Below are 11,221 nucleotides of genomic sequence, written 5' to 3'. Positions count from 1 at the left end.
GGAGTCAGATGGGGCCAGGTGACTCCAACTTCCTAGCTTTGTTGTTTAGATAGGTTACTTAACCTCATGAGCCTCGGTTTCCTCATCTATAAAATGCAACTAATACCTACCAGCAGGGTAGGTGGGAAAATCAGTGACAACAAATAGGAAGTGCCTGGCAGTACCCAGGATGTAGCAGGTCTTCAGTGAATTATAGTTACTATTGTCATGGCTCAACCCAACAATTATTCTCTTCCACCAATATTATTATGGGGTCTCTCCGACTAGACTATAAGTTCTGTGAGAAGCAGAGACTTTGTTTTGTTCAGTGTTGTTTCTCAGCGTCTAGAACAGTGCATAGGCCATAGTAGGGGCTCAGTAAATATTTGTTGAATGAAGTTTAAAGCCGGTTGATCTTGTTCTCTGTCCCCACTATGCTGGCCAGCATTCAGACCCTCTTGTTCACAGGCCCTTTGCTCTGATGTTCCCTCTGCCTGGAACAATCCTTCTTCACCTAGTTAACTCCTACTCATCCTCCTGATCTTAGCACAAGTATCACTCTTTCAGATTTTGACCTTCCCTTTCATAGCCTCTGTCAACATTGTTGCAATTTTACTTTTTTTTTTTTTTTTTTTTTGCGGTACGCGGGCCTCTCACTGTTGTGGCCTCTCCTGTTGCGGAGCACAGGCTCTGGAAGCGCAGGCTCAGCGGCCATGGCTCACGGGCCCAGCCGCTCCGCGGCATGTGGGATCCTTCCGGACCGGGACACGAACCCGTGTCCCCTGCATCAGCAGGCAGACTCTCAACCACTGCGCCACCAGGGAAGCCCCGCAATTTTCCTTTTATTCGTATAACTGTTTGATTAATATTTGACAGTAAACTTCATAAGGACAGGGACCAGATCTGTTGTACCCATCACTGTATTTTCGGGGACTAGAAGTAGACTTTCGGTATAAATTTGCTGAATGAATGAATGACTTTATCCACTCTTTCCATTTTTTTTTTTGTTTGTTTTGGTTTTTGTTTTGGTTGTTACTGTTGTTTTTGAGGCTTGTGGGATCTCAGTTCCCCCACCAGGGACTGAACCCAGGCCACGGCAGTAAAAGCCCAAAATCCTAACCACTAGGCCACTAGGGAACTTCCCACTTTTTTCATTTTTTAAAAAGACCCCCCCTTCTCTAGGAAGTGGGGTCCAATTTCTTGAGTTGGGTCAGGGGTCAGTCCCAGGCTTGCACTGGGGCTGCACCATAAATCATTCCAGTGTTTCTGGACTGAACTCAAGTACTGTGATCCTCTCCTACCAGGGCCAATTTGTCAGTCCCAGAGTTCTCATTACTGCTTATCAGGGCTTCATTATGCAGCTAGACCCTCCAGCAGGAGATCCAGCAAGGCCAGAATTTTGGCTGGGTTGGGAGTGTGAAGTAGGATTTGCCACTTACTCCTCCTCTCCGCCCCCACTCTATGTCTGTTTGGTGTTTATCACACTGAGTTGTAATGATTAATTTTTAGATGTACGCCCTCCCCCTGCCCCAGCAAGGAAGGACTATCTCTTTCTCCCAGAGGCTATTGTGATGCCTAGCATGCAGCTGATGCTCACAAAGATTTCCTGAAGGAATGCAATGTTTTCCATGAATGAAGCTTTACTGGGGACAAAAACCAACTCACAGGAGAGGGCACTACCTATGGCTTTTTTTTTTTTTAAACCTGAGCCAATTAATCTCTTTTAGTTTAAGTTAATTTGGGTAGTGTTTGTTTTCTATTACTTGGAACTGAAAACATGCTGATAGAGCATAACTAATGGTGTTCAAGTATGGGATCTCTGATAGATTATTGTTGAAAAATATTCATTACATAGTCACTCCTTCTTACCTCCATAAAAAGAATAGACTTCTCACCCCTTTGTCTTTGGGCTCAGCTATGAGACTTGCTTTAGCCAGTGGGATGTTAGCAGACATGTACAAACAGGGGTGTGAAAAGTGCTTGCACAATTGGGCATGCCCCTTGTACCACTACCACCTCCATAAAAAGAGGTTCCCCCAGGTAGCTTCTGCCCTTTCAGCTGGGACCCCAAAGTGAATATTCCTGGAGAAGATCAGAACTCAACCTGTACACAGGAGCCAAGACAAGCTGAACCTGTAGTTTAGAGCAGAGCCATCCAGCCAAGCCTATAGTCAACCCCCAGCCCTATGAGCAATGAGTGTTTACTACAGTACATTGCTGACATTTTGTGGTTGTTTGTTATGGAGCAATAACTAACTAATAAGGTTAGCCCAGGGGGTTCCAAACTGGCAGTGCATGTGAATTACTTAGAGAACTTTAAAATAAATAAGGGATACTTGAGCTTCCCCCAGAATGTCTGGAGTGGTATTCAGAAATCTATATTCTTTTAAAATTCTCTGGGTGGTTTTTAGGTAGTGAGTCCCCCACTCTTTTGTTATCTGACATTTTGGGGTCACCAATATTAGAGCATGTGATGGGGGTTCTATTAAACGACCACTAAGATTTTTTTAATTTGGGAGGTTGGGATTGACATATATACACTAATATGTATAAAACAGATAACTAAGAACCTGCTTATAAAAAAATAAAATAAAATTCAAATAAAAAAAGCAATAAAAAAAGAATTTTATTGAGTTATAGTTGATTTACAATATGAGTTTCAGGTGTACCACATATGGATTCAACATTTTTATAGATTATACTCCATTTAAAGTTGTTATAAAATGTTGGCTATACTCCCTGTGCTGTACAATAGATCCTTGTAGCTTATTTATTTTATACATGGTAGTTTGTACCTCTTAAGATCTTTTTTCGTCTCTGAGACTGGATGATTGAAGTCAGAGAACTCCTGTTTCTGAAGTACAATCCTTTTCAGTTTGAAAACTTTTGAGAAATCTGTGTTGAATTTTTCTTAGCTGATTTGGAGAAAGATGCAGAAGTAAATTAGCTGTGATTTATGGCCATAGGAGTTTTGTTTTTTATTTAAGGATTGTCTCCTCTTAGTATTTCTGCCTGGGCTATGGTTAGCAGTCAAATGAAAATTAAAAGCAGAAGACTGGGGCTGGGTGAGTCAAAACACATGGCAGGAAAAAAATCACTGGTGAGGTCAAGTTTAGGGGAGAAGCTGCTGAAGGAGTGGTCTGAGAGGAGCCTTCAGCTGTGGCTTAACAATTAGGAACCTGAGATCACACCTGATGCAGAAGCCAGTTGAAGTTTAGCTGAATAATTGCCATGCCACTGCCCAGTTTAGAGGTTTGAGGCAATCTTAATAAAATGTTACAAATGTGAATTTATATAAAAAGCATGATAAAAGTATGATTTAAAAGAAAATAGCTTTTTAAAGTTATAACAATAAAAATTTTCATTGACAAAAATTCGAAAAATATAGAAAAGTATAAAGAACAGGAATCTTTTTTTTATAGTTTTTTTTTGTTTGTTTGTTTTTAAATTTTATTTATTTATTGATTTATTTTTGGCTGTGTTGGGTCTTCGTTTCTCTGCGAGGGCTTCTCTAGTTGCGGCAAGTGGGGGCCACTCTAAATCGCTGTGCGCGGGCCTCTCACTACTGCAGCCTCTCTTGTTGCGGAGCACAGGTTCCAGACGCGCAAGCTCAGTAACTGTGGCTCACGGGCCTAGTTGCTCCGTGGCATGTGAGATCTTCCCAAACCAGGGCTTGAACCCATGTCCCCTACATTGGCAGGCAGATTCTCAACCACTGCACCAGCAGGGAAGCCCCAAGAACAGGAATCTTTTATTCATAAGCCCACCTTTCAGAGATAACCACTGCTACTATATTGCTGTGTATTCTTCTGAACTTTTTTCCTATGGAAGTGTACACACACATGCCTATTTCAGAAAAATAGGATTTTCTTATACATACTCATTAGTATCATTTTTTTCCATGTCAGTAAACACTAACCAATCATCACTGTTAAAACTGCATAATACTCCATCGTACAAAGAGGTACCATACTGGGACTTACCTGGTGGCGCAGTGGTTAAGAATCCACCTGCCAATGCAGGGGACATGAGTTCGATCCCTGGTCCGGGAAGATCCCACATGCTGCGGAGCAACTAAGCCTGTGTGCCACAACTACTGAGCCTGCGCTCTGGAGCCCACGAGCCACAGCTATTGAGCCTGCGCGCCTAGAGCCCATGCTCTGCCACAAGAGCAGCCACCGCAATGAGAAGCCCATGCACCGCAATGAAGAGTAGCCCTCGCGTAGCAACGAAGACCCAACGCAGCCAAAAATAAAGAAAGAAATAATTAAAAAAAAAAAAAAGAGGTACCATACTTTAGTTCCCACAGATGGATATTTAGAGTACATTTACTATTATAAAAAGGCTGTGGTGGATATCCACACAGACATTTTGTGTATTTGTCCAGTTATTTCTTTAGGCAAAATTCCAATATGTGTAATTGCTAGATTAAAGGATAAGCATTTTAAAGGTTTTGATACATAGTCGAATTGCCCTCCCCAAGCATATAAATTAATAATGCTAGGTTTTGTCATTTCTTTTAACTCATTAGTCATCAACAGGAAAAAAAAGTTTTGTAAGTTTAATCTGCCTTTTACTAGTAGTGGGTTTAAGTATCTTTTCATATACTTATTGTCTGTATTTTATGTGAATAGGACATTAGCTTCCCATTTTTCTACTGTATCAACTTTTTCCTTCTGATTTATGTTAAGCATATTGTCTCCTATTTATACTGAAGACATTATCCCTAATGTGGCTTTGCTTGTAGTGGCTTTCCACACATTAAAAAATTTTATGAGTCAAATTTATCAGTTTTTCAATGAGATTTTAAAATTCCTTCTGAGGTAAGAGGCAGCATAATAGAATGAAAAAAGTAGAGGAATTTCAAACAATTCAGTCCATACTCTTACTGCCTGTGGCTGGGTCTCATTTTGCACAATGGGGTAGGAAGAGCACTGGATTGGGAGTCATCACTTTACCTCTCTGGGTCTCAACTTCCTCCTTTGTAGAATGGGGATGAGAATGAAAACTCCCTTGCAGGCTGTAAAAAAGAACTGGAGGGGATTCATGTAAAGTACGTTGTCCAGGTCTCGTATGTAGCAAATCCTATCTAAATATTAGCTATTATTAGGGGGAGAGGGCAGTATAGAATTTTAAAAACTATTTTAAATTCATTTGGCGTTTGTGGGAATAGGGTAGGGATGAGGATCCAAGTACTTTAGCCATTTATCCCCATCTCTAAGAACTACAAAGCTGGAGTCAGAACTTGAGTTCCAATTCTGGGGTCCTGCCCGTTTCCTCGTAGGTGACCTTGTACAAGTCACCTTCACTTCTCCGCGGCTCAGTTTCTTCACCTAGAAAATAGCTATATCATAGACCACCTGCCCTTTTGCTGGGCCAAAGAAACGCTTCAAAAATGCTCACAAAGGGCGGCAAAAACGTCTGTTAGGGTAATGCTTTCGGAGCCTCCACGGCGCCCGCCAGCCCCCCGTGGCCGGACCGAAGGGCGACAGCACCTCCCACCCCCTTCGCTCCCGCCCCGCCGCAGGAACAATAGCTCCCCCGGAGGCGGCGCCGGCCGCGGGCGGGGGCGGAGCTGCCGGCGCGAGCGCTGGGGGTGTGCGCGGGGCGGGGTCGTAGCCACCCCTCCCGCCGGCGGCTCTGTCACGCTCCCCTCACCGGGCGGGCCGGGGTCTTTGTGACGCGGCGGCGACGGCTGCGGACACAAAGGGAAGGCAAGCAGGCGAGCGAGGGGCTGGGCCTGCCCCCGCCCCGCGACCCCCGCCCCACGACCCCCTCCCGCCGCGCGCGCGCCCGCTCGTCCCCCGGCCTCGGTCTCCCCGGCGCGGGCTCGAACCCTCGCGCGCACCCGTCCCGACCCTCCGACTCCGTCCCGAGCGCGGCGGGCCAGGGCCTGGCGGGCGCTGCGGGTGGGGCGGGGATGCTGGGGGACTGCTACCGGGCGCAGCGGCGCGGCTGGTAGTTGGCGCCGAGGCAGCGGCGGGGCTCCCGGCGCGCGGCTGGATGCCCGGGGCCTGCGCTTCCCGCCGTCCAGGGGCGCCAGTCATGGGCGCCGCGGCCGCTGAGGCGCCGCTCCGGCTGCCGGCCGCGCCCCCGCTCGCCTTCTGCTGCTACACGTCGGTGCTTCTGCTTTTCGCTTTCTCTCTGCCCGGGAGCCGCGCGTCCAACCAGCCCCCGGGTGGCGGCGGCGGCGGCGGCGGCGGCGGGGACTGTCCCGGCGGCAAAGGCAAGAGCATCAACTGCTCAGGTAGGACTGGCCGGAGCGCGCCCCTGTGGCCCCTCCCTCCCTCCGCTCCCGCTGCCGCCTCCCTGCAGGTCCCCGCGACCCGGCTGGGCCGGGCGCGGGCGTGGGGGTCCCGGGAGCTGGGCCGAGGGTGAGCGAGGGCGCGGGGCAGGGCGCAAGCGCGCGGTGCGGGCTTGGGGACCGGCGTGGGGCCGGGGAGTGGCTGTGCGTGAGTCCATGTGTGCCGGGTGGCTGGGCGCGGGCGGCCGGGAGTGTTGGGAGGAGGTGAGGCCCGGCCGGCGAAGGGGAGGCAGCGGCCGGGGCCCCCGGTGTGATCGTGGGTGTACACGCGGGAGCGCGTGTTTGTGTTGTGAAGGCTCAGGGGAGGGAGGGCGGCCCCAGGCAGGGATTTTCTGTGTGTATGTGTGACGGTGAGGGGCCAGGGGAGTGAACGTGAGCTGGGGAGATTCCTTCTTCGGGCACTCGGGTCTCAGAGGGGTCGTGTGGGTAAAGGGAACGGGTGGCCCAGAGGACGCAGATTGACCAAGTAGAGTGATAGTGTGTGTGTGTGTGTCTTTTGGGTTGAGAAGTGGGCGCTCGGAGCTTGTAGTGACCCCGGGTCTATGGATATGAGCAGGGAAGGTCCTGGGGCCCGGGAAGTGACCCTCTGCTTTTGTGTGTTGCGCTGGCTGAAGCCAGGAGCTCAGAGATGTGCCGGGGGTATGCACTGAAGAGGAAGGGTGCGGGTCCTGGGGTGAACCTCGTTTGTGTCGATTCAGAGGGAGGTTAGCTAGGGAATCATCCTGTGTAGTAGGATTTGGCTAACAGAAAGAGGCAGTTAGGTCTCAGGGAGTGCCTCTGTGTAGCAAGGTGTGAGCCTGGTTAAGGTGGTGTGGAAAGAGGGAAGCGGTTCCGAGGGAGTGATCGTGTGCGTGCGTTTGTCTGCTTTGCGGGAGGGCCTGGAGGTTGGCAGCCACGGGAGCACGGGAGTGACCTCTCCCCTCTCTCCAAGGCCGTCTGCACCCCCGCAGCTGCTGGAAACAAAGAGCCTGCTGGGGACGAGACTGTGGAGGAGGGTATCCTGGCCGTGAAGTTCCCTTTTCCTTTCACAATGGGTCCCAGGGGAGCCCTGGGGCAAGGAGAGGCTTCCAGGTCTCATTTAGGGGTGGGTAGGTCCTCCTGGAGCTGGCCTGGCAGATGCTAGTGATCGTAAGCCACAGCCTTGCTAACTTGCCCTTTTATCAGTTCTCATTCTCCACTTGTCTTCTTTGAACCAAGGGCGGGAGAAGCAGCATGGGGGGTGGGGGAGAGGGGGAAAGAGAGGGTGGACAGGCCACAGGGAATGCGGGTGGTCTGCCTGCCAGACAACCTTTGTACCCAAAGGGCTCTTGAAGGGGCATTTTTTTGGGGGGAGTGAGGAGAGAGCCAGAGGGCCTCAGCACAGATGCTTATGCTACCCTGCATGAAGAAAACCTTTGGCCTGCTGTTAAGGTTTGAAGGTCTAAAATTCTTTTAATAATTTTAATAATGACATGTTTTATGATCGGGGAGGGGTTAGCATAGTAAACAACAGTGTGTCCATTAAAACTTTTCCACCCATGAAATAACTTTTACTTTATTTTTCTAATTAAAAAAAAAACTTTATTTTTGGCTGTGTTGGGTCTTCGTTGCTGCGTGTGGGCTTTCTCTAGTTGGGGCGCACGGGCTTCTCTTGTGGCAGAGCACCGGCTCTAGGTGGACGGGTTTCAGTAATAGTGGCACGCGGGCTCAGTAGTTGTGGCTCGCGGGCTCTAGAGTGCAGGCTCAGTAGTTGTGGCGCACAGGCTTAGTTGCTCCACAGCATCTGGGATCTTCCCCGACCAGGGCTCGAACCCATGTCCCCTGCACTGGCAGGCAGATTCTTAACCACTGCGCCACCAGGGAAGTCCCTATTTTTCTAATGTTAAGTGGAATATGGGATAATATTTTAACCATTAATCACACTTTAATGGTTAAAAATAAAAGTCATTTGTATATTAGAGTGCCTTTTTGTAACAAATACTGGTTATCAAACTAGTAAGTGATCACACCATGTCAAAATATTTTATGGGCTAATGTGCTGTGGTTATTTGTTCTTGCTGAGATAATTTGTCCTTAGCAAAATAAAATGTGTATTGATGGATGTTTTTGTGTATGCATTCTAACTCTTTATGGATAGTACAAGTTTTAAGAAAGGACATACAGGGCTGGAAACCCACAGGGTGTGGAAAAAAGGGACTGATTTGGGGATTTTGGCCCTTGCTAAGCAACTGTGTGATTCGGAGCAAGTTACTTAATTCTTCTTAGTTTCCTCTTTTATTAAAAGAGGGATTTGGATTTAATAATATCTGAGTCTTCTTTCAAGGGTATATTGATATTTTGATATATATAACAGTAAATTAGGCTCATCAAATAAAATGTTTCCTAATGCTAAGATATACTTGAATAACTGGGTCTAAAGCTAGAGTTTTAACTAAATGATATTTGTAGATTCTTGTCATAACTCTTTCTAGGATGAAGATCTGGGAATGATTCATATGAAAAATAAAATTTTAAAAAATAAATTTATTTATTTTTGGCTGCGTTGGGTCTTCAGTGCTGTGTGTGGGCTTTCTCTAGTTGCGGCGAGAGGGAGCTGCTCTTTTTTTTTTTAATAAATTTATTTTATTTATTTATTTTTGGCTGCATTGGGTCTTCGTTGCTTCATGTGGGCTTTCTCTAGTTGCAGCGAGTGGGGGCTACTCTTCGTTGCGGTGAGCAGGCTTCTCATTGCAGCGGCTTCTCTTGCTGCAGAGCAGGGGCTCTAGGCACATGGGCTTCAGTAGTTGTAGCACGCAGGCTTAGTAGTTGTGGCTTGCGGGCTCTAGAGTGCAGGCTCAGTAGTTGTGGCGCACGGGCTTAGTTGCTCCATGGCATGTGGGATCTTCCTGGACCAAGGCTCGAACCCGTGTCCCCTGCATTGGCAGGCGGATTCTTAACCACTGCGCCACCAGGGAAGCCCCGGGGCTGCTCTTCATTGCGGTGTGCGGGCTTCTCATTGCAGTGGCTTCTCTTGTTGCGGAGCACGGGCTCTAGGCGCATGGGCTTCGGTAGTTGTGGCATGTGGGCTCAGTAGTTGTGGCTCACGGGTTCTAGAGCACAGGCTCAGTGGTTGTGGTGCACGGGCTTGGTTGCTCTGTGGCACGTGGGTGGGATCTTCCCGGACCAGGGCTCGAACCCGTGTTCCCTGCACTGGCAGGTGGATTATTAACCACTGTGCCACCAGGGAAGCCCCGGAAAATAAATTTTTTTAAGTTGATTAATTAGAGAGCTATAATACTCCAGTCTGAACATAGGCATCTATTAATGCAGGTTGAGATTGTGCATAGATTTTTTTAGTAGCTTTTATTACCTAGGTATTTTCCACAAAGTTTACTCCTTTACATGTTTGAGTTTTAAAATCTAAATGCTGGCCTTGACTCCCTGTTGATTTTCATTTTGGGTTTTGGACCGTCATTTCAGCCTACTCTGACCTTTCTGAAGCCTGATTCTGTCTGGCTGTGTAAGTTGGGTCACTCACAGCTTTGTGGCCCTTGTAAATGTGAAGAGCAGATCTGTGGCTTTATTAAATTAATAGAAGTTGTCTAGATTGTGGAAAAGAATGGAACTATGTGATATTTTACTGCTGACTTGCTTCTAAATCGGTTGATGTTGATACATTAATCAACCAGATGTTCAGCCAGCTATGCATCCTCCTAGTTGCATTTGACAGATTTTTGAGCTTCTGCTGTTCAACATTTTCCCGTTTTGTTCCCCAGCCTATCATTAAAAGATTCTGTCAGATTGTCTTGTTTGAATCAGTATATATATATGTCTGTATCATCCATTTTCCATTTTAGTAATCATATCAAAAAGCAAATGTCATATAGTCTGCCTTAATCAAGAGCACATGGTGGCCTTTTCTTTTTATTGTGTTCAAAAACTTATTTACCCATTCTAGAGTTTTTCAGTGGATATGTGGCAACTTCACTTACGGATTTTTTTTCTGGATTTCCATTTCTCCTTTTTTGAAAATTGAGAATGCATTCTCTCATTTCTGGTCTTCTGGCACCTTGTCAAGACAGCTTAGATAATCAGCAGTCAGATCTTAAAGCTTTTTCAGTACCATGGAGTATGATTTGTTTGGATCAGAAAGCAAATTCTTTTGAACTAGCTCTCTATTCCATTACTGTCCACTTTCCATGCCACTTACCTTAGATGTTAGCTTTGTTTTATCAGAGTTCTACCTTTCCTAGTTTGAAGATCATGCTCTTTGGAGAAGATTACGTAAACAAAGAAGAAACTGAAAGGATCTGTATTATCCCTGTTATTTCTTGATATTACAACATCTTCCCTAAGCAGTGGGCCCTTTGTTTATCTCTTCTTGTTCTAAACCAGACTTAAAAAAAAATTGTCCTCTGTCTCAGTTCTCCACTCATTGTGGACTTTATACTTATTGTTTTGATTTTATCTTTTTATTTGTACTTATTCTTTTAAAAATCTAACTTATCAGAAAGCTCCATGTTCATCCAAAGAGAAAAAAGTCTGGAAATACAGGATTTATGTGAAGAAAAATGAACCTTGAACCCAGGAGACCAGGTAACCTTAGACATGCCCCCCCCTTTTCATTTATAATGTGGAGATAATGATAATAGTCTTTTTTGGCTCTAGGGTGTTAGAGAAGAAAAAATGAGGCTAAACATGTGAGACATAGATGTCTTAGGGAATGGGGTTAAAGAGAAAGAAAAACATTCAGAGAGACCAACAAGCTGCACTGGTGAGAGACGTAAGGTGGAGAATTTGAAGTAGGTTTTTAAAATGTCACGGGAATTAGAAGTGGATCCTCTGGATTATGGTGGTGGTAAGGATGATATAAATGGATGATATAAACTTCAGATTAAGAGAAGTGCCTCGTTGAGAAATTAAGGAAACACTCCCATTTACCATCACATCAAAAAGAATAAAATACCTAGGAATAAACCT

General features: G+C 46.4%; 1 protein-coding gene across 1 annotated transcript in view; it reads left to right on the top strand.

Moving 5' to 3' along the window:
- Window positions 1-6,024: 6,024 nt before the first annotated feature.
- The window catches only part of TMEFF1 (transmembrane protein with EGF like and two follistatin like domains 1), a 92,880-nt gene continuing 87,683 nt past the window's right edge, over window positions 6,025-11,221 (top strand). The window contains exon 1 of the mRNA XM_060154724.1: window positions 6,025-6,226. Coding sequence (XP_060010707.1) covers window positions 6,025-6,226 — 202 coding nt within the window. The remainder of the gene's footprint in view (window positions 6,227-11,221) is intronic.

Source organism: Lagenorhynchus albirostris, chromosome 7, assembly GCF_949774975.1.
Source record: "Lagenorhynchus albirostris chromosome 7, mLagAlb1.1, whole genome shotgun sequence".
Classification (NCBI taxonomy): domain Eukaryota; kingdom Metazoa; phylum Chordata; class Mammalia; order Artiodactyla; family Delphinidae; genus Lagenorhynchus; species Lagenorhynchus albirostris.
The sequence above is the reverse complement of the archived record's forward strand: the minus strand, read 5'-3'. Positions and strand labels throughout refer to the sequence as shown.